The 25,310-nt window shown below is 38.1% G+C and overlaps 1 protein-coding gene across 2 annotated transcripts; it reads left to right on the top strand.

Annotated features, from left to right (window-relative positions):
* The first annotated feature begins 211 nt into the window (after positions 1-211).
* PEX1 (peroxisomal biogenesis factor 1) lies at positions 212-25,272 on the top strand. Of its 2 annotated transcripts, none has more exons than XM_069859611.1 (24): positions 212-321; positions 2,409-2,552; positions 3,325-3,408; positions 3,647-3,761; positions 3,851-4,623; positions 6,430-6,549; positions 8,641-8,764; positions 9,019-9,128; positions 11,037-11,137; positions 11,869-12,001; positions 12,731-12,827; positions 13,656-13,826; positions 15,150-15,304; positions 16,509-16,698; positions 16,901-17,067; positions 17,899-18,033; positions 18,622-18,686; positions 19,484-19,626; positions 19,705-19,808; positions 20,452-20,628; positions 22,193-22,423; positions 23,555-23,758; positions 24,076-24,206; positions 25,116-25,272. In XM_069859611.1, the coding sequence occupies exons 1-24, from the start codon at positions 214-216 to the stop codon at positions 25,198-25,200; spliced, it is 3,867 nt and encodes a 1,288-aa protein (XP_069715712.1). In that variant the 5' UTR covers positions 212-213; the 3' UTR covers positions 25,201-25,272. The 2 variants fall into 2 exon arrangements, with proteins under 2 accessions (XP_069715712.1, XP_069715711.1); XM_069859610.1 differs by having other exon boundaries at positions 16,898-17,067.
* Positions 25,273-25,310: the final 38 nt, after the last annotated feature.

Raw genomic sequence — 25,310 nt, 5'->3', positions numbered from 1 at the left:
GCTCCCGTCGCTCGCCGAGAGACCCGGAAACGGACGGAGCTCCCCTCGCCGTGGGTGGGAAAGACCGGCAGGCAGAGCCGGAGCCCTCGATAGAGAAGCCAATCAGAGGCGGCGAATGGATGTGCGCCGCGTCCTATTGGCCGGCAGCGGCCCGCACCCCCGCCGCGGGGAGGGAGGGGGGCGGAGCGCGCGCCGGGCGCTGGGGCCGGCGGGATGTGGGGCAGCGGGCAGCCCGCCGCCGCCACCGCGGTGCTGAGCGGGACCCGCGACTGCTTCCTGCACCTGCCGCCCGCGCTGGCCGCGCGCCTCCGCCTGCGCCAGGTACCGCCGGGGCCGCGCCAAGCGCCGCGGCCCCGTCTGCGCGCCCGCGCGTGCGCGTGCGTGTGCGTGCGTGCGTGCGTGCGTCTGTGTGCCTGTCTGTGTCTTTATCTGCGTGTGTCTGCGTGTCTGTGCGTGTGTCCGTGTGTCTGTATGTGTGCCTGTCTGTGTCTGTATCTGCCTGTCTGTATCTGTGTGCACGTGTGTCTGTGTGTGTGTGTGTCTCTGGGGGGGTATCTGGGTTGGGGTGTGTGTGTCTGTCTGTGTGTGTCTCCTTCGTTCCTCCTTGGCAGTTCCCCCTTTCCCCTTAATGAAATCAGGGAATTCTCTCCCAGCACAGCCTATTGCTGCTGGCACCTGCGTCTCTGTCAGCGTTGTGTGATTTGTACCAGGCTGCACAGTAACCCAGTAACTGTGAACAAACCTTCCAGGGAGGGGACAAATCCAAGCAGACGCATAATTCTTGGAGTACCTAAATCTTGCCCTGTGTATAAAGAGGCTGCTGCCCTGCAAAGGCCCATTAAACACACAGATCAGTTGCAGGCAGCACGCCTGAGATGCTAAATACCACTTCAGACATGAAAACAAGCACTACCTGCATGTGCACTGGAGAAGTGGCCTTGTGTGAAATCTCATAAGGTTCAACAAAGCCAAGTGCAAGGCCCTGCACCTGGGTCAGGGCAATTTGCAGTTTCAGTACACGGTGGGGGATGATGTGATTGAGAGCTACCCTGTGGAGAAGGACTTGGGGTGCTGGCTGATGAGAAGCTTGACATGAGCCAGCAGTGTGCGCTCACAGCACAGAATGCCAGCCATAGCCTAGGCTGCACCAAAAGAAGAGTGGCCAGTAGGTGGAAGGAGGTGATTCTGTGCTTCGATTCCTCTCTTGTGAGACCTTATTTGGAGTATTGTGTCCAGTTCTGGAATCCTCAGCATAAGAAGGGTATTGGAGCTGTTGGGGCAGGTCCAGAGGAGGGCTGCAAAGATGATCAGAGAGCTGGAGCACCTCCTGTATGAGAAGAGGCTGAGAGAGTTGGGGCTGTTCAGCCTGGAGAAGAGAAGACTCCGAGGAGACCTTATAGCGACCTTCCAGGACCTGAAGGGGCTGCAGGAAAGCTGGGGAGGAACTGTTCACAACGGCTTGTGGTGATAGGACGAGGGGGAATGGGTATAAACTGGAGAGGGGAAGATTGAAGCTAGACATAAGGAAGAATTTCTTCACCATGAGAGTGGTGAGGCTCTGGCACAGGCTGCCCAGGGAAGCTGTGGCTGCCCCATCCTTGGAGGTGTTCAAGGCCAGGTTGGATGGGCCTTGGGCAGCCTGGTCTAGTGGAAGATGTCCCTGCCCATGGTAGGGGGGTTGGAATTAGATGATCTTTGAGGTCTCTTCCAACTCTAACCTTCCTATGATTCTATGATATTAAGATTCTTCAGTGTGGAATAGCTGGGTGATTCTGAAACAGATCGATAAAATCACTTTAGGCAGAGTGTGTGTAATTTGTGACTTAGTGTATTCCCCAGCTCATGAAAGCACTTTTGGAGTCCATGTGAACGTGACGATGCATGTGAATTTTAAACGTATGCTTGTATTTGCTCCCCATTTGGGAAACAGATATGCTTAGCCATACGTTTCTGTTAGACATTTGTTTGGTATATTATAATACAGATGAAAGGAAAAAAGACTTATCTTTCTTACTTAAAAACAGTCCATAAAAATGAAGAGCTATTTAAAAATTGAAACCAACATGCTTTTCTATGTTGAGAGTTGTGCAAGTAGGTAATGTGAAGAACACTAAGGAAGGTCTTGGTTATTAAGAAGTTGATCACTCTACCACTATTGGAAAAATACTCTGTCACCTCTACACTCTTTATTAACATGTTGTAAATGCTGAAAGCTTAGAACATGTAATTTTTAAACAACATTATTAGTTGAAATTATTAATCACAACATTATTAAAAAAGGGCATGTAAAATCTAGAAAATATTTTTTGTTGTTTTTTTCTCTCTAATAAGTACAGTTTATGTTGATGACTGGTCATCTTATCTAGCTTGTTTGATGTTATTTTATTTTGTTCCTTTGAAACTCATAGGGCCAAGCTGTGAAATTGTCCTGTGGTCACCAGTCTGTATTTTTGAGCTGGATGGAAATCAGGCATCGAGGTCATCAGGGTGAAAATATTGCAGAGATTAACGGACAGTTAGCAGAGAAACTTGGCATTACGGATGGAGAACAGGTTTGAAATGCAATCTTTGTTTCTTACTTGACTTACTACCTGTTTGTTCTTGTATGACTTATTTGAGTCATACATCTCTTTTTCTCCCCTTTCATATGTTCATGTGTTTCCTCTCTGAATATGCGTTGAAATTGGCCTCTTAGTTTTTGACACCGGGTTAAATTTCTTGTAAATGATTCTGTCATTACATGGAAGGTGGAAGAGATGCCCAAGAGACAGGCAGAGCTTCCTGACATGGGACTCTTAAAATCTCAGCATGAGAGGGGTGCTTTATATTAATAGGTAGAGATTTAATATAAAGCAGTGGGGCTGCTTCCTGTGAAACCATTCAGAAAGGAGCTGATTTTGCTTTTGTATTGGCCTTTTTTGTCATTTCTTGATCTGTTTCTCCCTTATCTAAATTTGTGCACAACTTGACAAATTTTTTAACATTCTAGAGTCCAGGATGTTTCAAAATAAAAATTACAAAATGCAAGTACACTTATGGAATCAATATGCATTAAAAATTGATTGACTGTTATCAGCTTTTCACATTCCCTTCCATTCACAGTGTGTTGAAGTCCTCAGGCATGACCAATGCAATCCATTTCCAATACGTTGAACATCCATCTTCTGTTTAGAGATTACTTAGTGTCATCAAGAAGATGGATATTCAAATTGATGAAAACATACAATGAAGGACATGTCAGTTTTCTAGTTGAATTAAAGATGGAGCTTTTCTGTGTTTGAAAATAAGAAGTTAAATATTTTGAAATTTTGTTACTTTTGCCAGGTGTTCCTTGAACCCTGTTCCCACGTTGCCTCCTGTCAGCAAGTAGAAGTGGAACCACTCTCAACAGATGACTGGGAAATTCTGGTAATAAAACCTTTTCCCCTATTCAAGTCCTTTTCTTACAGGTGACAGAGATCTTGACATAACCAGTTTTTTTGCACAGTGCCCTGTTCTTTTAGCCCCTAAGGAAATACTAAATGTGGTGGGGTTTAATTTTATATTTTGAATGATGTATTAGAAAGAGCTAAAGAGTTTTTCATCTTCAAACAAATGTTAGAAATGTATGCAGTATTTAATTTGGAACGATATCACATTTTCCTAGGAACTGCATGCTTCTTCTCTTGAAAAACATCTTCTGGACCAGATTCGAATAGTATTTCCAAAAGCCATCTTTCCTATATGGGTTGAACAGCACACTCACATTTACATCAAAATCGGTAAGCAGCAGTGAAGGCTCTTGTTTTGCCTTGAGTTTGCTGTTATGCAAGAGTGGGTGCATTCATTGACCTGCTTTGTTCATACTTAGGTACACTTGTGCCAGCAGCCCCTTATGGGAAATTAGAGCCGTGCACGGAGCTTCTGATACTTCCCAAAACACGTGAATCTGAGGAAAATATCACCAGCACACCTTTCACAGAAAGTGACATGTTGCTGAAAAGTTTTGTGAAAAATAACATGGAGCAAGAAGAAACAATAAAGGATCCATTTACCAACCAACCTTACTTAAAGCCTGGCGTCCTTGAACAGAGTAAGGCTGATGCAAACATGACTTTCAACTCAAATGTTCTCTCAAACATATGGAGTTTCATAGGGAGCATTTTCTCTCATACATCTGAGCAGAAACAAAAGACTGTGTGTGATAAAGATGAAATAAGCACCTTCAAAGACAAGCTGCTGAACTTAATTCACATGGATTCCATTTTTAGAGTATGTCAGTCGCAGCCTCCCAGCGTACAGAATGCATCCGCCACTCACGCATTTCTGAAATGCAATGCTATTCATGTTTTTCCATGGAATTTAGAATTTATTGATTTGGATCCAAATCCTGTAGTATCTTATGGGAAAATTAATCAGCTGCTTTCCCCAAGACAGCGTCATCAAGAAGCAAAGCAAAATGTGCCATTTGAAAAGCAAAAGCATTTTCCCAGTACACAAGACCAAAATCATGCTAATTCTAGTAGCAGTCAAGCATCCAGTGAGGGATCTGTTGTTCAAATCGTTTGGAATGGATTTGAAGACCTAAAGAGTGTCATAGAGTGTGGCCACAGTGGGGAAGCCCTACATGTTGGAAGAGTTTGGGTCAGTTTGAGCACACTATCTCTTGGTTTTTTTATTGGATAATATTTTCTATTGGATAATTGGAACTGGCTAATTAATGTATGGCTTTGGGATACAGACTTTGTGATAAGCTTTCAAGTAGAGTATTCTAGAATCAAAAAATATTTACTGGCTGTGCTTTGCTAAGCCACCTTGTTCTGGACTATGTTACTTTCCATCATCGTACAAGATCATACAAGATGATGGAAAGTCTAGAAAGCTGCCTGGAGGAGAGGGACCTGAGGGTGTTGGTTGACAGCTGACTGAACATGAGCCAGCAGTGTGCCCAGGTGGCCAAGAAGGCCAATGGCATCTTGGCTTGTATCAGAAACGGTGTGACCAGCAGGTCCAGGGAGGTTATTCTCCCTCTGTACTCGGCACTGGTGAGACCGCTGTGATTCTATGAAGATGTATGGTGTACTCTGGGTTTCTGCACCCTTAGCATTTTTGCTTCAAACAGGGAAGATTCTTCAGTGTTTCTGGAAGGATGCATGCTTCCTTCAAAATCTCTTGCTAGCCACTGTATTCATGATAACGTAAAAGTATCTATGTACTTAGATTCAGTAGTGCACAGTGAAATTATCAGTCAGCACTTTAAAAAGTGCTTTGGACTCTAGATGTCATCAAACTGTAATGTAATAGGATCGCTTATCCTAGTGCCTCACAACGTTTGCAAGTGCTTTTATATAGAATCATAGAATCATAGAATAACCAGGTTGGAAGAGACCCACCGGATCATCGAGTCCAACCATTCCTATCAAACACTAAACCATGCCCCTTAGCACCTCGTCTGCCCGTGCCTTAAACACCTCCAGGGAAGGTGACTCAACCATCTCCCTGGGCAGCCTGTTCCAGTTCCCAATGACCCTTTCTGTGAAGAATTTACTCTTTAAAATCTTAAACATAATATCAAACAATTAGCTTTTATATAATTTTAACTATCTTAGTTGTTATATACTCTTTTGCAAGGTCCCACTGGTTCCGGAGTGCAGTCACTGACATTTCAGCTTTTCTGATAGAAGTACAACCTACTCATGTTCTGGAAGCACGTGTGGGATCAACAAAAATAGATAAAGTGCTCTCCACTTCACTGTTTGACTATTTTTACGTAACATACATCTCACTTGAGTTTTTGTTGAGAATGGGAACAAGAGCCTTCAGTGATCTTTACTTCTCTCAAAAGATCTAGTGGTAACAATTTTCCAAATGCCAGCAACCATAAAGTCTGAACTACTTAAAAATGTTTGAGATGTGTTTAAAGTAACACAGAATATTTGAAATGTAGTTTCTTTTTTAAAAGGGTGAAATGGCTAGTACAATTTAGTACAATTATCTGTGCTGCAGGCATGCTTAGTTCTGATCCATATAATGGCCTATTTATGTTTACCTGCCCATGTAAAATTAATTTTAATCAGCAAATAGCAGTAGAGTTGTTGATTTTCTGCTATACTAAAAGCCTTCTTTCAGCATTCTAAGAATTCCTCCTAATTCTTCTTCACCCTTTTGGGTGCTTTTTAACAAGTTAGTAGGTGGTCAGCTATAGCAAGCACTTCCACAAATGGAATAAAGGACAATTAAGAGTGTGCATCAGAACACAAGATTTGCATACAACCATCCATTCTATCATTTCCTTCTCAGTTCTTTTGGAGATTAAAACTAATAGACAGATGGATGATCAAATGTAGAGATTCTGTTAGTGTTGGAAAAACTGGTAGTGTATTATATAGGCAGTAACTGTTTTACTTTCTGATGTTTCCTTTTTCTTTGCTTTTATTTTAAATATTTCAGATTCCAGATGGTCTGAGAAAAAAACTACATATCGAAATGCACTCAACAGTCCGAATTAAGTCAATTGAATCTATTCCTAAAGTTCCTGTATCTCTTAGACTGCAACCCAAACAGAATTTAGTGAGTTTATATTCTTGATCATATATTTGTTTTGTATAATTTGGAAAACTGATAATGTTGTTCTGGTCAAGGTTGGAGTTTTTCCAATGGTTGTTTTAATTTGTTGATAGTTTGGAAGTTGTCACATATGTCACATATGACATCATTCCAAAGGGATTTCTTTTTTGAGTAATTACTTGCTTTGTCTTTTTACTGTGCAAATAATTTAAGTTATCAGATGCTGTGATCCACTTGAACAAGGCTTATTTAGTAATGCTATTTTGTATTTTGATCAATGATGCTGTAAACATCAAGCCATTGAATTTTGTTTTGCACTTGGCAAGTATTTCAAATAGATTGACATGTTATCTGTAACAATTTCCTGTTTAAAGGAACTCGCAGAGGTCACAGAAAGTGGAGAAAATATAACCTCCAAATTTTAACAATTTTAACACCTAGTTTGTGGACGATATCAGAGGAATGCTGTATAGTAACTTTTAAATCAATTTTCCATTACTTTCAAATTGTGTACATTTTCAATGTCTTTCTTATTAAAAAGGATGTTAACATCATGAAGGAGAAATGTCATTGGTAGGGAAAAGATCCATTTTCTTTTTAATCAGATCTCAAACACAAAAATTGCTGTCAAAATGGCAACAATAATCAATAACAATTTTGCATCAGGCCCTCATGAGCAGTACATTTATACTGGTTCCAATCAAGCAAATTTTAAGCTTATACATTTAGTCCTATATAAACAAAAACAAAAAGAAAGAGTCATAGACTTAAAGGGGAAGCATCCATGTTAAGTCTTCTGGGAGAAAACATGCTTATCCTTTTCAAACTTTGAAATGCCCAGTGTATTTCCTAAGAATGACAATTGCAGTGAAATTATTATGATTTTTTTTTGTGTGCTGTTCAGGATTTTGCTTCATTTTAATGCTGATATTTCTTCCCCTCATGCTGAAGATTTGATTTTCTGTAGTTATATCACTGAATCTCTTTGTTTTCCTGCAAATGTGATATATCTAGTCTTCTGAATGAGCGTCTCTGACAGTAAGAACATACTTTGTACTAGTTCTCAGTCTGTCAGATGTATCTCTGGAATGACTTATTTCTTCATAAGTTACCATATGCTTGTACCTGTGTGACACTGGCCTGATTGTTTCCCACATTAGCTGCTCTTCAAAACTTAAAATACAGCACTTGCCATTATAGCAGGGCTTATGCGTGGTTTGTTCTTTATCGCCCATATTCTGTTTTGGTTTCTTGCCTTTGCAGAGGAATGGTTGAACTGCATTGTTTTGGTTTTTTTTATATTGGAGTTAAAAGAATATTGTCAGTAACTTGATAAAATCGTGCAAAGTAGTTACATGTGCTTTTATGTGTTTTAGATACAGGTTTCTTTCTAGTTCAAACCAGACAAACAGAAAGAAACATGACAGTAACTTTTTTTTTTTCTTCTGAACACTGCTTCCATTATCTGTGTTGATTCCCCCTTTTTAGACAGGAATTATGCTTCTGTGATTAGGAACTCCGCCAAAGTATACATGATATAGACCGAATTTCATTTCCTATTCCATTTATCTAGGTGATCTTGGGTTAAGTTGTTTGTTCTCTTTCTCTGCCTGTTGAATTTTGTTGTTGGTGACCTTAGTCTAGATGAGCTGAGGCTTCTTTATATAGGAGCAGGGTATACATGAGGGAGAGGGTTGTAGTGAGCACCCAAAGTGAGTCTCAGGTTGATATTGGTGTGTCTCTTCGGTGCTCTTTCAAACCCAGGAGCTGAGCTCTTGGATCAGGCGATACAGATAAGTAAAATAAGAATTAAATATTTTCCTTGCCCTCACACCATTGTTTCAAAGATGAAGTCTTTAGAGGTGGTGGAAAATTGAACTGCTGCTGCAGCAAGGGCTGAACAGATGCTTTCCTTTGAGCAGTTGACGGAAATGGTGTTCATTGGCAAAATGTTACTTTCTTTATAAAGAAAACTGGTTTGTCTTCCATCTCTCTGCTCCAATAAGGAAACAAAGGCTTCATGCATAGGAAGAAAACAGCTTATTACTAACCCCTTGTTTTATTTAATTTTCCTCTTTCTTTTTCCCTCTTCAGCATAAAGGAATATTTGAGGATAATGTTAAATCTGCTTTCAGTTCTTGGCTGCAGGATTCTGCTACTGATGATATTCCATGGATAACAACAAGCACAGACTGTATACTTCTGTCTGTAAAAGAAGGTGAGGATAATACTGTCCTGTGGTGTAGCTGCCTTAACCGCCCATTGTGGAGTTTACTTAGGCAATATGCTGTTTAATCTCTTTACACTGAAATTGTGAGCAGGAAATATGGTTCAGTAATGATGAACCCTTTTTTATTAATTCATTTTGGATTATATCATAGTAATTCAAAATACGTTAATCTGTTTTGTCCTGTGAGGGATAAAAATTGAATGTATTTTGAATTTTAATACTTGTTCCTTGGGTTTTTACAGGAATGGAGGAGTTTTTCCTTAGTGTAATGCATCCTACGCATACTGAAGAAAATAAGTCTGAGAATATTTTTATACTGAGCCCCAGTTTGCTGCAAAAGACTAATATACAAGTAAGTATCACATAGTATCAGGTATCAAGTAATTTAAATAGTTATATTTGGTTAAAAATACGTTATGTTTTATATATAATTTTTTTTGTTTCTCTTTTTAAACAAATAATGTCAGTCTGTTAATTAAACTAAATATCTGCGTTCTTTTTATGTTATTTTATAACCTCAGCACAGGTGAGATTCCAGGCATTCCATACCAGTTACAGAATTTCATAGTCTATATTAAATTTCCAGAAAAAACATCAGAGCAAAGTCAGTACTGTCCAAGTTTGAATATACTATACTTATACTTATTTGTTCTTTCCCTTACTACCTAAACCATGGTAAATTAACTTCACAGTGTATCTGGCAGGAACGGTAGCTTGTTCTGACAAAGATGAGACAAATTCCCCATTCAAACCTAACCAAGGTCATGCGGCTTTCTCATTTATATAGTTTCTGTGCTTCTGTTTCTTCGGTCTTTCCTTTCTCAGGAGAATAAATATTTCTATTTAATATTAGGGTTCCTGTTTCAAATAATAACTCTGGTTGAACCAGTGCCTGTGACTCCAGGTTTATGGTTAGAGGAGCGGGATAACATTTTTTCATTTTTTAACTGATACAGTTAATTTTTAGAGGAGAATTAGGGTGTCCTGGTTTTGATTGTTTAGAATAGAGTTGTTTTTGCAAAAATTAGAATTCCAGTTTGAAAAAGAGGTAAAACAAGAGCTTTATTTGTATTGGTAATAGAGAAGGACAAGAAGGCTTCTACAAATTGTGCTAGTGACTGGTACTAAGACAAAAGGGCAAAGTGCATTATTAACAGCAACGTCAGCATCTCCTACCAGCCTGTCCATATCTGTGAACTGCTGTGTTTGCTTGCCTAGCTTTCCATGCTAGCACCCTGGTGAACTAAAGTGAAAAATTCATGCAGGTGAAAAAAAACCAGGTGTTTTGTCAGGTTACTTTTCGCCCAGCTCAACCTCCCCATCTCATTTGCCCAGCCAGTGGCATCTTGGCTTGTATCAGAAACGGCGTGACCAGCAGGTCCAGGGAGGTTATTCTCCCTCTGTACTCGGGACTGGTGAGACTGCTCCTCAAATCCTGTGTTCAGTTCTGGGCCCCTCACCACAAGAAGGATATTGAGGCTCTGGAGTGTGTCCAGAGAAGAGCAACGAAGCTGGTGAAGTGACTGGAGAAGAGGCCTTATGAGCTGAGAGAGCTGGGGCTGTTTAGCCTGGAGAAGAGGAGGCTGAGGGGAGATCTCGTTGCTCTCTATAACTACCTGAAAGGAGGTTGTAGAGAGGAGGGTGCTGGCCTCTTCTCTCAAGTGATGGGGGACAGGACAAGAGGGAATGGCCTCAAGCTCCACCAGGGGAGATTTAGGCTGGACATTAGGAAAAAATTTTTCACAGAAAGGGTCATTGGGCACTGGAACAGGCTGCCCAGGGAGGTGGTTGATTCACCTTCCCTGGAGGTGTTTAAGGCACGGGTGGACGAGGTGGTAAGGGGCATGGTTTAGTGTTTGATAGGAATGGTTGGACTCGATGATCCAGTGGGTCTCTTCCAACCTGGTTATTCTATGATTCTATGATTTACTGTCATGCCTTATGTGCAGTCATGCCAGCACAACAGGGAGAGCACAGGAGAAGAAACAATTAGGAAAAAGAGATGAGCTGTGTTGTCTGGTATAAACAGCACTTGGCCTAATATCTAATCACAGGTTGTTATATCACTAAACGCTGGGTTTTGTTTTGAAAATAGCTGTATTGATGATGTTTTATCAATGTATCTTTCTTTCAAATGCAATAAGCTTCAGCAAAAATTACATGCAACAGTTTTTTCATGTAATTCCAAAAAGGACTAGTCATTTCTATATCTTTCTTCTGTAATTATATTTAATGTAAAATACTCTTTCCTTTTTTGCAGGTTTTCCTACATCCTCCTAGTAGAAAAGCTGATGGTGACAGCCAGCCACTTATGTGTGATATAGACAGGAACCTTCCTTACCGCAAACTAAATGATTTGGGGTAAGACATTTTCATAGCAGATAATATGGGTAAGACATTTTCATAGCAGATAATATGGGAGGGAATGGGAATTAAAAAAATAGAATGTTGGTGGAAATGCTGATTTTTTGAAAACTAAGCCAGATCTAAAAAATTCCTCTGGCTTTTGTCAGGTTCAGGCCTTGTCCTAGTATATGTAGATAGTTAATTTTCTTCTCTGAATAGTTTTACTGAAGGAAACTGAAAATTTCACCTGACTGAAAGGAGCTCTATTGCGTCAAAACTCCTGAAAGGAGCACTGTTGTGTCAAAACTCACAAAGATTTAGGGTCAGATATCTTCAAAGGAATTATTTGCTGTTTTATTTCTGAAAAGGCCAAGAAGTTTTGTGACCCAGATACTCTGTATTTTACCAGTTTGTTACATTCCTTAGTAGGCTGTTATTCAGACACTCAAACAGGTGAATATGGTTAGCTCATATTTTCTGAGACCTACTTCCTGCTAGAGTGATGTAGAATGACTAGATAGCCTTTCCATTGAGGGGGAGGGTGTCGCAGTGTCTGTCTGTGTCCACTGTATCACCACTGCAGAATAAAGATGCTGAGTCTTCATACTGAATTGTCTTTAGCCTTTTCTTGAAAAGGTGAAGAACACCACAATGTGTCAGCATTGAAACTTCACCCTACTGTAAGCTATTATCTGCTTCATGTACTGATGCCACTCTGGGCTGTTTAATGTTTATTCACTCTGCAGAGGAGTGGACAAGTTAGGAACATCTTCCTTTGAACACATAAGCCACAGTCTCCTGGGGCGTCCTTTATCTCAAAAGCTGGCTACTATTGCTGTGGGACTGCGAAGTGGAGGGGTGCTTCTCACCGGAGGCAAGGTACACCTCACTACTGTCTGCTTGCAAACCCTCACAGAATGTTTTCTGCAGTTACAAAACTGTTTCCATTACTTTTCTTCAATGCCATAAGAATTCCAAAGAACAAGCTGAAAAAAGAGCAGTTAACTGAACAGAGTTAAGTCAGTAAAACATTATATTATATATATGTATACGCATTATAAGCACACTTTATCAATTTGTATTTCATGCATATATATATATATATATATAAAATGCAAGTTTTAAAGATTGCTATAATGCAATTTCAATTTGTTCCCTTAGGGGATTAATCTGCTTAGTTTTAATAGTGTAATAAAAACTTCTTGTCTCTGAAATATTTGAATGAAAATAAGAATATAATATTTTGTCCCGTGTAATACCATGAAGTGGCAGTGGAGCTGTTACTGTTATTTTCCTCTTGGCTCTTTAATATTGCCTCCATTTATTATTATATTCCCGTGAAACTAACAGATGTCTTAACACTGAATTCAGTGGAATCAGAACACTATCTGTAGTCGATGTATCCACTCTGAATTTGTTTCACGCTAGGACTTTGGTCTCTGCCAAGTGGTGTGAAGAGAGAATGCATATATACTTCTGGTGAGAAATAAAGCCAGTGTGCATACAGCTTTCCCAGCTTGGTAACTGGTGTATCCTGGAACAGAAACTCCACAGAAACAGAAGGAAATAGTTCTGTCAATTTACATTACCTCACTTTTATTTTTGTAGGGAAGTGGAAAGTCAACATTAGCAAGGGCCATCTGCAAAGAAGCATTCGACAGAGTGGATGCTCATGTAGAAGTAATTGATTGTAAAGCTTTAAAAGGTATGATAATTTTTTTTAATCTCAAATGTTTGCTGTACGATGAAGCGCAATTATGAAGTTATATTTAGCCTGAATATTTTTTCTACTATTGCTACTGCTTTCACAAACTTGTTAGGTGCCCCACAATGAAGATCATTAACAGTCTGATGGGAATACATTTGCTGTAAGCTTATTTCACACCGTTATCAGTTTCTGTCCCACATAACACCATTCAAAGCATGCTTGCCATGCTTATTTCTAGTTGCTACAAAATAGAAAAAAGTTGCAAGTTGAACTGGGTGGGAAAAGGACAAAAAAAGGCTTTTCTTACTCTTTCATTCACAAAGCTTTCCCAAGTAGTCTTGATGTTACAGAGGCAGAGACTACTCAACCATTTTCTTACAGAGCTCTTATGTTGCATGGCTGCACTGCTTTTGCCTACATGCCTACTAAGCTCCTTCCTCAAGAGGAAAAGGGAAACACTTGGAGAGAGCTAGGTCCTTGGCTTCTTCCAGTTGCAGGACTCTTCAGTAGCTAATTTAGAGTATTGTTGATGCTGCTCTGCTTTTAACTGTCTAGAAATTAGACCTTGGGTTTCTACAGTGGTTAGTGAAAACTGATTAGTCTCATTTTAGAACAGGTGGATCCCTTTTGTACTTTTGTAATAGAATATATGGTCTCCTTTCTTTACTGACAGTTGAGTCTGGTTTAATCTTGGTACCTGCATTTATAGGAGTAAAGTTCAGTTACGCAAATCAAAACATTGTAGTATTACTTAAGCAAGATGCAGTCATTCTGATTATTTGTTTCTTAATATGTTTTGTTATTAAAATTGTGGTTTTGTTTTAGGAAAAAGATTAGTAAACATAAGGAAAAATGTGGAAGAAGCTTTTTTAGAGGCAGCATGGAGACAACCATCCATTCTTTTGATGGATGATCTCGATCACATTGTTGGAGTACCTTCTACACCAGAGCATGAAAACAGCCCTGAAGCTATTCAAAGCAATAGATTTGCCTGTGGTAATACTGTGCTACCTCTGTCTGGATAAAAGTATAATGCAGTGTAATTTCTTGCATCTGAATTGTACTGTCTTACCTGGACAATTCTGTCTATGTCACTATTGCCTCTGGATTGTTTGGTATTCCGTGGCAGGGATTCACAAATTATGGTATGTAGACAACTTGTGAATGACTAGCTGAATCAAAGTAGTCCACTTCGGAGCTGGGAGTAGTCTTTGCCAATGGTACATACACCGCCGTTGCTGATAGCAGTGCCTGTTGCCAGTACCACTGCCAGTGGTGGAGGCTTCTCAGTTCCTTTTTGTGTTGGTCATGCACTCAAATACATTGCAGTTGCTTACAAATTGCAGATGAATCTTTAACTGATTGATAAGATCAATATTATAATTGGCATACAATTACAGTGGATCGATATATATATATATAAATTTGATACTGATGTTTCAAACCAACTTCTCTTAGTTGAATACTGACTCCTTTATCATTTTACTTGGTATGCTTTCTAGAACTTCTGTTTTATTTTACAATGTAACAATCCACATATTTTAAAAATAAGATTATCAGTAATAGTTTGACACCTTGCATATGGTTCCTTTTTATTCCCTAAAATCTAGGCAGTGATAAGTTGCAAAATAATATTAAAGTATCAAGGTTAGTACTTGTTCATGTAAAAAATACCTTGCGTTTTTTAGCTTACTTTGAGGGAGTGAGCATAATTTTTTATTAAATTACTTTTGAAGTTCAATGTTATCATTGCGTCCTTTTTAAAAATGTGGACTTAAGTTACTTGCAGAATTGTTTGTGTTAATTCTTTATTTACAGATATAATACATACGACAGAGATTCAAAGTTTTAAAGATTATTCCTTGAAGATCTACCTTGCATCCATAATTTTCATGATTTTCATGTACTATTTTTTCCTACTTTGCCTGTTTTCGAGGCTTAGCATCTGTTTTTATTCTTTCTTTTTTGCTTGCATGGAGGGAATAATATTTCTAGAACAGGGATCATAGCGTGCAAAAAATCACATTTAATATCCTGTGATAGACAAGATCGATGATGCTACAAATTTAGCTTTTAAAGAGCACTTCTGATGGCATTTTAAGAATGGAACGTTCTGTCCTGGAGAAAAATAACTATACAACTTTTATTTTTAAATTAAAAAAAAAAGCCTGCAAACATGGAAATAAAGCAAATATATATAATAAGATGTTACGGATTTTGTGCCCTAATGCTGCTTTTCAGTACAGTACAAATGTCTGTTATGAAATGCAGAATCTTTTGTTATTTTGCAATTCATGGAGCAATATCTTTTGATTTTAGTTTTGAAAGACCTGATAAAAGAAGTTATTTCCATGGGGAGTTTGATTGCATTAATTGCCACAAGTCAGTCTGAACATTCCCTTTATCCTACCCTGGTTTCGGCTCAAGGAACTCACATATTTCAGTGCTTCAAATCCATCCAATCTCCAGATCAGGTAAATTCAAGTATTTATTAATTTGGTTAAAAAGTTGTTTGCCTTCCCTGCAGCCTCAAATACAATACAGGAACAACGGCAAAAATAGCAGGTTACACCCAAAGATGAGAAAAAATGTGGAAATCTTAGAAGTTAAATACTTCAGAACTTAGATCTGTCATTATCGAGAAATAAAAAAAAAAATAATCCAGTGAAAACGCCTGGTTGACCCCACTCTTCTTATCTTCTGTGGCAAGAGAAGAGTGCATTCAGAGGACATTTCATTTCAACATAAAATAAGTCAGGTTGTCTAACACAGGTGAGGTATGCAGTCTCCTTGTTACCTGTAAGGAGACTCTAGAAGATCAACTTTGAAAACACATAAGTCACTATGGTTAGAGAAACGAGATTAAACCAAAATGTGTTTTTTCACTGCTCCGAGGAATAAGTATGTTCCGAAGACATGCATTTTTCTATGTTAATTATATGCCTCTACTTTTTAATATAGTCCATTATGAAAAGTAAAAAGGAAAGAGGGGGAAAAAAAACCAGTAACTTCATTGCAGGAGAAAGAAGCACATTGTGCCTCTGCGTGCCCTAATGGCATGACATAGACATGCCACTCATTAAATAACATGGGTTGTTCCTGCCTGTTTGGCTTCTGTCACAGGCTAGGAATTAAAAGCCACTGAGGAGAGAATTCTGCATTAGATACACTGTAGCTTTCTCATGCTTCTTCAAAATCTGCCTTTATCATTTGTAATACTAATACATGAATAAGTGTCTGACATCACTGAAAAAGTCAGTATCTCAAAAGATACCAAATTATAAGATATGTTTTTATCTAATGCAATATATTTAATCTCAAATATACTCTACTCAGATCAGCCAAATGGAAGATATTCCTTTTCCCATGAAACAGAAAAAATAGCTGTAAAACAGTAGAATCTGAGGATGCAGGGTTGTTTGATTATTATGGATTTAAGATGACTGTGGCAACATAAATATTTAAAGTTGTAAAACTGGTGAATTTATTGATATTCACCTGAAGAACTGACTTTTTTTTTTTGTATTCATACCTGCTCAGATTTGGTATTTGAAAACTTGATGACATGTAAATATTTTATGATTTTTTTGTAACCTATATGTATTTACTTTTTCAGTGTCTGAAATCCATGTCAATAGCAAACTCAGTATACACTTGCTGCACAATTCTGTTTTTCAGAAGCAGAGATGTGAAATGCTGTGTTCCATAATAAAAGAAAAGCTTAATTCTGATATAAAGAAGTTCTCTGATCTCGACCTCCAATGTATTGCAAAGGAAACGGAAGGCTTTGTTGCTAGAGATCTTACTATGCTGGTTGATCGGGCTGTTCATGCCTGTGTTTCCAACAGGAAGGGTTTTCAAAGTGGCGGTATGTTGACAACAAATTCGCTTATTTCATAATCTTCTATTATCAAAAGCTTGTGGAGTAATTCAGAAATAAAAAGCCAGTTTTTCTGGTTTATACCTAAAATTTGTTTAGTTGTTACATATTGCGAGGAATCTCTCACCAGTAGGCTGTGTGGTTTTGGTTTTTTTTCAGAATTTCTTTTTTTCTTATTTTTTTAAAGCAGAATTTAATCTGTCAACTGTGGATTTTCAGAAAGCTCTAAAAGGTTTTACTCCATTAGCTCTGAGAAATGTCAACCTTCATAAACCTAAGGACATTGCCTGGGACAGGATTGGTGGCTTAAAAGATGTGAAGCAGGTACTCATGGACACCATCATGTTACCTGCAAAGGTATCCAGTTCTTTTAAATTAATTACTTGAATTTTGTACATTATATTAATAAGGGAGGAATGATTTTTAACGTGTGACATGGTATTTGACAGGAAGACAACAGGTATGATTTTAAGCTCCTTTTGTAGCTTCCCAGTCTTCAGCTACTGGAAAACTTTCTCCTTTCCCTTCCCTCTTCCAAATACAAAAGGCAATGACTTGTGCTTTTATACAGATCATGTGTTGCTCTAGAATATTGTAGTATCACTGACATCTTTGCTACATACTTTGTTGCAGGGTTTGTGATTAGGCTCTGTGAAGACAGCATTTCCAGCTGTCTTCTGCAGTGTTTTGACCAGAATTCATCTCTTAGATGAATGCCAATCCATCAATTCTCCTTTATTTTACTTTGGCCTTTCTGCCGTGCTTAAAACTTCCAGCACTGAGATGAGCCATCTATTTCAGTCTTCAGATAAATGATTGAACAGTTTTCTGTTTAATGGACAGAATTGTTTATACTTCTATAATTTAATCGTATTGGCCAGTGGTTAAATAGGAATTAAGAAGTACCAATATGGATATTATAAAGCTCTAGTGCATCACTATTTTGTCCTGTTTCTGCTTGGCAGAAAATGCCACTTGTTTCTGTTTTAAGTACCTATGAAGCCTAGGAACCTATTTCAGCCCCAAGTAAACTAACAACAGTCCAGATGAGCTCTTATGATAATAATGTGGATAAAATCAATTAGACATGTTTTGTTTAGACAAAAGTCAATGCTAGTCAGTGATGTTACAGTACACCGCAGAATAATTATATATTTTAGAATGTGTCTTGTTGAAACCCTCTTTCAGTATCCAGAATTATTTGCAAACCTGCCTATACGACAGAGATCGGGAATCTTGCTCTATGGGGCACCTGGAACAGGAAAAACACTGTTAGCAGGAGTAGTTGCTCGAGAGAGTGGAATGAATTTCATTAGTATCAAGGTAACAAGATTTTGAAGATTAATTGATTCATTTTATTAACTGAATGAAATTGCTTAATATAATACCTGTGAGTATGTGCTTGTGAGGGAAAAATACCAAAGTAAGAAGCTTCCATTTAAAACTTGGTACGTGTCTGGATATCCCACCATCTGACTTCTGGAACTTCACAGTTTTATTACTGAAATATTTTGGTATTATTCATTAGACAGAATGACAAAATTTAATTAAATGTTCTTAAGTTTCCATTTTTTTATAAAAAGATCCTGGGTTTTGGTTCCACTGGACAATGAAGTTAAGCAATGCATTTAAAACTTATTTTTAAAATGCCATGCAAGCTGTTGCCTTGTGATACTGTAACGTATGTTCTGTTGTAGTAGAAAAATGGAAATCATTATTTTAAAATAAGTTGGAATGCTTACAAGATCATATTGACTTACCTAGACCTCTCGACTCTTGTTAAAACATGCCACTCTCTTTATTATAAGAAAATTCACTCTAGTCTATGAAATCTATGCTGCTGTTGAAGTACACATTAAAACTAAGAAATATAATGTGAATGTACTTTTCTGATTTTTTCTTTTGTTTTAGGGACCAGAGCTGCTCAGCAAGTACATTGGAGCAAGTGAGCAAGCAGTTCGAGATATCTTTAACAGGTTGGCTTTGTAAAGATTTATGACATTATCAATGAATGTTTTAGGTTGAAGCTCCAAGAATTAGTTCTGTTGTTCTAGGAGAGACATGGTATCAGATCACAAAAGCATCGGAAATAATTAGTTGTGCCAAACCAGTTGTTCAGATCTTGGCAAGTTCTTCTTGGCCATCATTATTTAAGAGCTGATCTTTTTGGCTCAGATTAGGAAGGCACTTTGAAGCTGAACTCCCAGTCCTCTCCTCTTACAGTGCATTGGGTCACATCACAGAACTGTATTGGAAAGCACGTGCTGAATTCCTTTCAAGTGATACATGGGGACAGCTGAGTGTGCTCCAGTCAGTAATGAACACTCAGTACATAAGATCATGCTAGACTTGGTATTGAGATTTTGTTTTTACAAATCTGCCCTTACTGACCCTCGGTGCTCACTAATGTAAACATATCCTATGTAGCCTTTGCTTCTCATGCAGTTTGTAGTGCAGGCAGTCTTAGTGTTAGGTGTACATAAGCCAAGACCTGATCTGCCATGGTTGGATTTTAGAGCTTTCATGTACACAACTGAGTACTGCAGAAATTATAAAGTGAGTACAAAGTATGTCATAAAAATGAACAGTGATCCCATTGCAATACAATTCTTCAGAACATCTTAATTCCTACATAAAACAGGTTTTCTGTTCTCTTGTTAACAATAACTATTCTCTGAAGCAAAAAAGCAATTACCTTTGATATTCCTAAGCAGTTTTACCTGTGACCCAAACTTAAACAGAATTTAAGTGCTGCAATTTTTTTCCCTTTTAGAGCACAGGCAGCTAAGCCTTGTATTGTTTTCTTTGATGAGTTTGATTCTATTGCTCCTTGCCGAGGTCATGACAACACAGGAGTTACAGATCGAGTGGTTAATCAACTGTTGACTCAGTTAGATGGCGTGGAAGGCTTACAAGGTAATAATTCATCTGTGTGCTCCTTTTTAATGCAGAATTTTAGCAGATGTTAATGATCTCTTTCTGCACTTTCCAAAGGGGTTTACGTGCTAGCTGCTACTAGTCGCCCAGATTTGATTGATCCTGCTTTGCTAAGACCAGGTCGACTGGATAAGTGCCTGTACTGTCCACCTCCTGATCAGGTGAGGAAATGAAACATTTTACATGCAAGGCAAGTTAAAAATACCAATTAATGGGCTTTATTCTTTTCTTTACATATAGTGGCATTTCAAACCTGAAAAAAGTGGACTTAATTGCCCAGCTCCGATTATACAACAGTATAAACTGTTCCACTGATTTTATTGTCAATGTGTTCACATAGAGCTGGGGGAAGACAAGGCTGTTTACCAGTCTTCAGGATCAAATCATGTTCCTGTGGATATAGCTGTCATTTAAAAAGACAAAGAAAACCAGTCTGCAGGAAAAAAATGGATGCTGGGTAGTGTTTATTGCATTCTGTGTCTTTCTCTGAATTGAGTCCAGTGGAACTGCCATTTGCTTGAAGTGATGAACTGTAGCCATTTCCACCCCAACTCTTGAGTTATCTGAAGTTTTCTGTGCAGTTCTATTCCAAATCCAGTTGATCCCTTGTAACAAAATGTGCCAATATTTTAAAAATCAATTTATTTACAGTATGCCGTTTATGTACTATTATTAGGGTACTATTTTCTTTAAAAAAAATTGTTCCTCCCTCAGGTGGGAATTTGCTTGTGACAGGACCAAAGCATTATCTAGCAGTCAGGACAAGGAAAATAAAAGATATTTTTGTTTTCTCCCCTTTTGCAGAATTCACGGTATGAAATTTTAAGAGCTCTCAGTCATTCCCTGTCCTTGGCAAATGATGTGGACTTCCAGGATTTGGCAGCTAAAACAGAACGGTTCACAGGGGCTGACCTAAAGGCTTTATTGTATAATGCCCAATTAGAGGCAATCCATACTAATTTAGGTTCAGGTTTAACACAGGTAAATAACATTGATGTAAAGAAGTCTCTTTTTATTTTTATGTTGATGTGTTTGAAAGGGTTAATTGTATTGGAGTATTTTTTAGTGAAAATATTAATAAGATTTACTTTTCCTCTGTTTTTTTACAGAGGATTAAAATCTTAATATGTGTGCAGAAAAATGCAAGTATAATATAACAAATCAGTTTAAGTACTTCTTAAACACAGTGTTTTTCATGTTATAATAGATGTTTAATGTTAAATAGATTTATATAAGGCAAATCTGTATCATTGTTATGTAGAATGACTGACAGATCGATAGGAGTGATCACACACAGAGTTTCTTAGAAGTAGCTAGCAAATTCAGTTTTGAGGTGATACATTTTGGATGATGGAGGAAGTAGGGGATTGGTGGGTTTTATGAAGTTTTTCCAGTGGATTGAGTGTGATCTGAGGTCAGGAAAGAATTGGCAAGAGGATGGTCGTATCTGAAGTGACCTGCTCTGGCTCATCTTCCAGGCACCAGCTCTTATTTGCACTTGTAAGGTACAGGATCCCACCCTTGTTTTATAGCCCCTGTGTGAGTGACAGGTCATCTTCTCTTTTAGCCTCCGTTCAGCCACCTTTCCTCACATTTTTAAAGCCTGTCTTCTGGTTCTAATTGGAAAGGGGCAGGTGTGACTTCAACTACTCGAAGGTCAAAGGGAAGGGTTGGGCCAGGGGTGCAAAAGCAAGGAGAGTTCTTGGGTTCTTTTTTCCAAGCTAGGATGGGGCTCTGAGGATGCAGCTCTTTAGTTTTGGGTGGGATCTCCACCATGTATTCCCTAACAATCCCTTCACTTGTAGCATCAGTAAATAAGTAGTTGTAAGGATACCTGATGGTTTGTCTTAAGCAACAGTTTCCAGAGTGGTGTGCACCCACCCCAAGTGGTGCACAAGACAATCCATTGAGATGCAGGAAGAAAGTAGTGAAACTTCAATATATAAATTATATATAATTATTTAAATTATAAATAAATCAATATGTGTATATATTGGGTAAAATGTGCTTAGAATTTTTTGTAGTGATGGAGGTACAATCAAAAAGGCTTGCAGACCTTTAGGCTCTAGTCTAAAGCAACATCATTTCCACATCAACACTTAAAATGTTTTGACTGACTAAAGATGAGTGCAGCAATTAGGCACTGTAAAGGTAGACTCACCAGTCTCCTAGACCACTTTACACAGATAGTAAATTTCTGGGAGGGAATGATTGAGACAGAAAGTGATACAGTTCTACAACAGCAAATGTACATGAAGTTTTCCAACACTTGCTGTTACTGAGTGAGACAATTCGTAACAAACAAGTAAAAGCTCAAGATTATCTCCTCAGATTATTTTTCTAGCATGAAGACAAAAAGTTTGGCTTACAGGCACTGGATTTTCATAGCGAAATATTTGGAAGTGTAGTCCCAGAGAAAGACGGATTGCTAGAATCAAATGTAAATTAATACTTCACTTTGTACTGTATATGATTTTTTCTTAATGTATTTCAGATTGCAATTAGTTATGAAGTAACACTTCTAGTGTTCTGTTCTTTGTCACAGGATTTTGGTTCTCGTTCTGATAGTGACTTCAGCCTCTCTTCCATGGTTTTTCTAAACCACAGCAGTGGCTCAGATGATTCGGCAGTAGATGGAGAAGGAGGGCTAGAGCAATCTCTTATTTCTTTAGACATGTCTGACTTGCTTCCTGAAGATCCAAGGTCCAACATGTATCGTCTTTATTTTGGAAGCTCTTATGAATCAGAGCTGGGAAATGGAACTCCTTCAGAACTGGTAAATTACTTGCTTAATATTTTGAGTTTTCTAAATATTACCAGTTAAGAAGCAGAAAAACTCTGCTAGGGAAATGGTTTCGTAAATACAATTATGTCTGCTTTGTCCTTCAAACTGTATTCATCCTATAACTTGTGGTATGTGATGGGGAAGAAGATGGAAGGATATCATCTGACAAAATACAATATGCACTTCTCTGCAGCTTTGCAGGACTTTATTGTCAAAATCCAAAAATACATTTTTAATACTTTATAATGAGGCGAACTGCATTTGTTCTAGATCTTACTTTCTGGTCTTAATGGCTTGTTGCCTTCCAAAGTTTATTACTAAGACAGTTTTTGGCTTTTTGGTGTGTTTGTTTAAACAGTTTGTGGTCTTTTATACCTTACTTTTATTACTAAACAATGACTATTGAGCTTCAAGAATTAAGTCATAATCTTAAGAAACAACAAACTTTTCTCAGGTTCCATTAGAGTATGCATTAGTGTGCATCTGACCATGAGATTGTGTGAATAACAGAAGTAAACCTTAGCTTCCATCACTGCTCATAAGAAGCAGAATTCCCATTGTTGTAGTACCACATTGCACAGAAAGCAGCACATTCTTTGGCTGGCTTGCAGATAGGGATGTGCTGATTGGCTACCCAGCACCTACATAGTGATCAACTGGACAGCTTGTCTCATTTGGCTGCCAGGTAAGGCAAACATTATTTTATCAAAGGCACAGAGAATTTGGAGGTGATGAATATTTAAATTATTGGTCATTCCAAACCTAACTACATAAACTTGCCCAGACTGAAGAACCACTGATTTTCATACATAAATAAAACAATGGACTTTGTAGACCTGTATTCTTTCTGAGATAGGTCATTGCAAAATACTTAGATTTGTTCCAAGCTTGAAACACTTCATTTTCAAATTTGTACTTTGCTGCAAACACCTTGACAAATCAATCTAAATCTTTCTGTTAAAAAAGTATGTATGTGATATATTTTTAAGAGAAAGTACTCTTTTTTTTTTTTTTTTGCCAGTTGGGGCAAGGTTATGCTGAATTGTAGGCTGAATCATAATAGTGGAGTTGCTCTTTTGGATTTATAATGAGTTAATGTGTTTCTCCTCGTGGTCAATTTAGAGCTCTTTGTGTTTGTCTGGACCAAACTCCATAACTCACGATTTTACCAGCATGACTCAGAGAGAGGCAGCAGCATCACAGCCTTCAATGTTTAGAAGAACAGTTTCTCAAGATGACTCCCTGGAAAATAACCAGGAGCAGCAAATGGAGCCACTGAGGACAGAAATCAGTGCTATCAAAGCCAATTACAGAAGCAAGAATGGAGTATGGGAGATTTTTATTATTTAGTCTTAACCCTTTTCTGTTGTTTTTCTACATTTCTCAGTATTTCAATTAGTAATTTTTGCAATAATAAAAATATAAAGTAACAAAAATAGCAAAGATAAATTATACCTATTTTAAGGAAAATAAGCTGAATGTTAATGTTTGTATAACTAAACAGTTATTTCTTTGTTATTAATATTGGAGGGGGAAAAGTTGTGACTGTATAATGCACTGAGGAGGTTCCAGAGTCACTGATATTCATGGCACTATGTTTCAGTGGTAATTTTATGTTGTCTGTTCATGGGTCTCTTTTCAAGGAGGACAGCACCCTTAATCAGTCAGTGTTTGCCAAGAACACTTTAATTATTACCCAGTCCCATCTGATGACTGCACTTGAGGGTATGAGACCATCCCTTAGCCAAGATGACTGGAAGAATTTTACTGAACTGTAAGTATTAATTTTTTTAGTAATTGTGAATTCCGTGGAATTCACTTTTCTCATGCCTTACTCATCAGAAACACTATAGTTATTTCATATGAGGAGTGGCAGCAGAGTCGAATAGCTTCTTGCAACAATCTTTTTCAGAAATATTACATTACATACTGGGAAAGGGAAAGTATTTCACCAGTGAATTATCTTTTATTGTTTTTATTAATGTAGGACCTAGAAATTCTAATCACAGAGTAGAAAACCCTTGTATTGTGTTAAGACCTATACCAGTATAACAAGGCACCAATTTGCTAAGACTTTGAGGTAGGTCTTTCCTGTTCCCACTGAGTAGTAGCCCCTCGTGTTTTCAAAATGCTGGGCTTTGACTCCCCGTAGTGGTCTTTGTAGCTACCATCTTTTGGAAAAGGCAATAATCTGCAGAACTATAAACATATTGAAAAGGAGGAATGTATCACCTTAGACTTGGAAATGAGTGGAGTGAAAAAGCTGGAAACAGGCATCGGGGTGTTCTGTGATCTCATCTGACATAAAGACTCTTAAGGAGTTGTCTTTCTCAGCTGATACATAGATAAGCAGATCTTACAGCAGAAAGTGACAAGGACAGGACAGGAAAGGAGGAAAAGGAGAGGTGCTTTCCAGGAGTCTATACCACACTGTCCATTTCTGTTCTTTGTCCCCCCTTCACACACCCCCAAATAATTCTGAAAAAGCGGGGTGGGGAAGCTGGGCAGGGAGCTCTGACTTAAGTTTGTGGATGAAATCTCCTCAAGTCCCCAGGTCTGAGGAGACATGCGGTCTTCCATAAAAACATACTTAGATTCTGTGTTGCATTAATGTGTATCTGAAGAGGCATATACAAACAAAGACATTTCATAAGCATTTGCTAATATTTGTTTCCGATTGCAGGTACGATAACTTTCAGAACCCCAAGAAGAGGAAAGGACAAGTTGGCTCAACGTTTAGACCAGGACAAAAAATAACTCTAGCTTAGTAACTTGTATTTCCTCGTAATTGCTACATTGTAACTGGAAATTACATATGTGATTAAATCAGATTATTTATATTCATACAGATTTATTAATGCAGCAGTTGGAGATAAGT

This window comes from Phaenicophaeus curvirostris, chromosome 6, assembly GCF_032191515.1.
Source record: "Phaenicophaeus curvirostris isolate KB17595 chromosome 6, BPBGC_Pcur_1.0, whole genome shotgun sequence".
Taxonomy (NCBI): Eukaryota; Metazoa; Chordata; class Aves; order Cuculiformes; family Cuculidae; genus Phaenicophaeus; species Phaenicophaeus curvirostris.
This window is presented reverse-complemented; position numbering and strand designations above follow the sequence as displayed.

Coding starts and splice junctions, on each gene's coding strand:
- PEX1 (XM_069859610.1), top strand. CDS start 214: ATGTGGGGCAGCGGGCAGCCCGCCGCCGCCACCGCGGTGCTGAGCGGG. Junction 3,762..3,850: donor TCACATTTACATCAAAATCG/GTAAGCAGCAGT, acceptor GTTCATACTTAG/GTACACTTGTGCCAGCAGCC. Junction 8,765..9,018: donor ACTTCTGTCTGTAAAAGAAG/GTGAGGATAATA, acceptor GGGTTTTTACAG/GAATGGAGGAGTTTTTCCTT.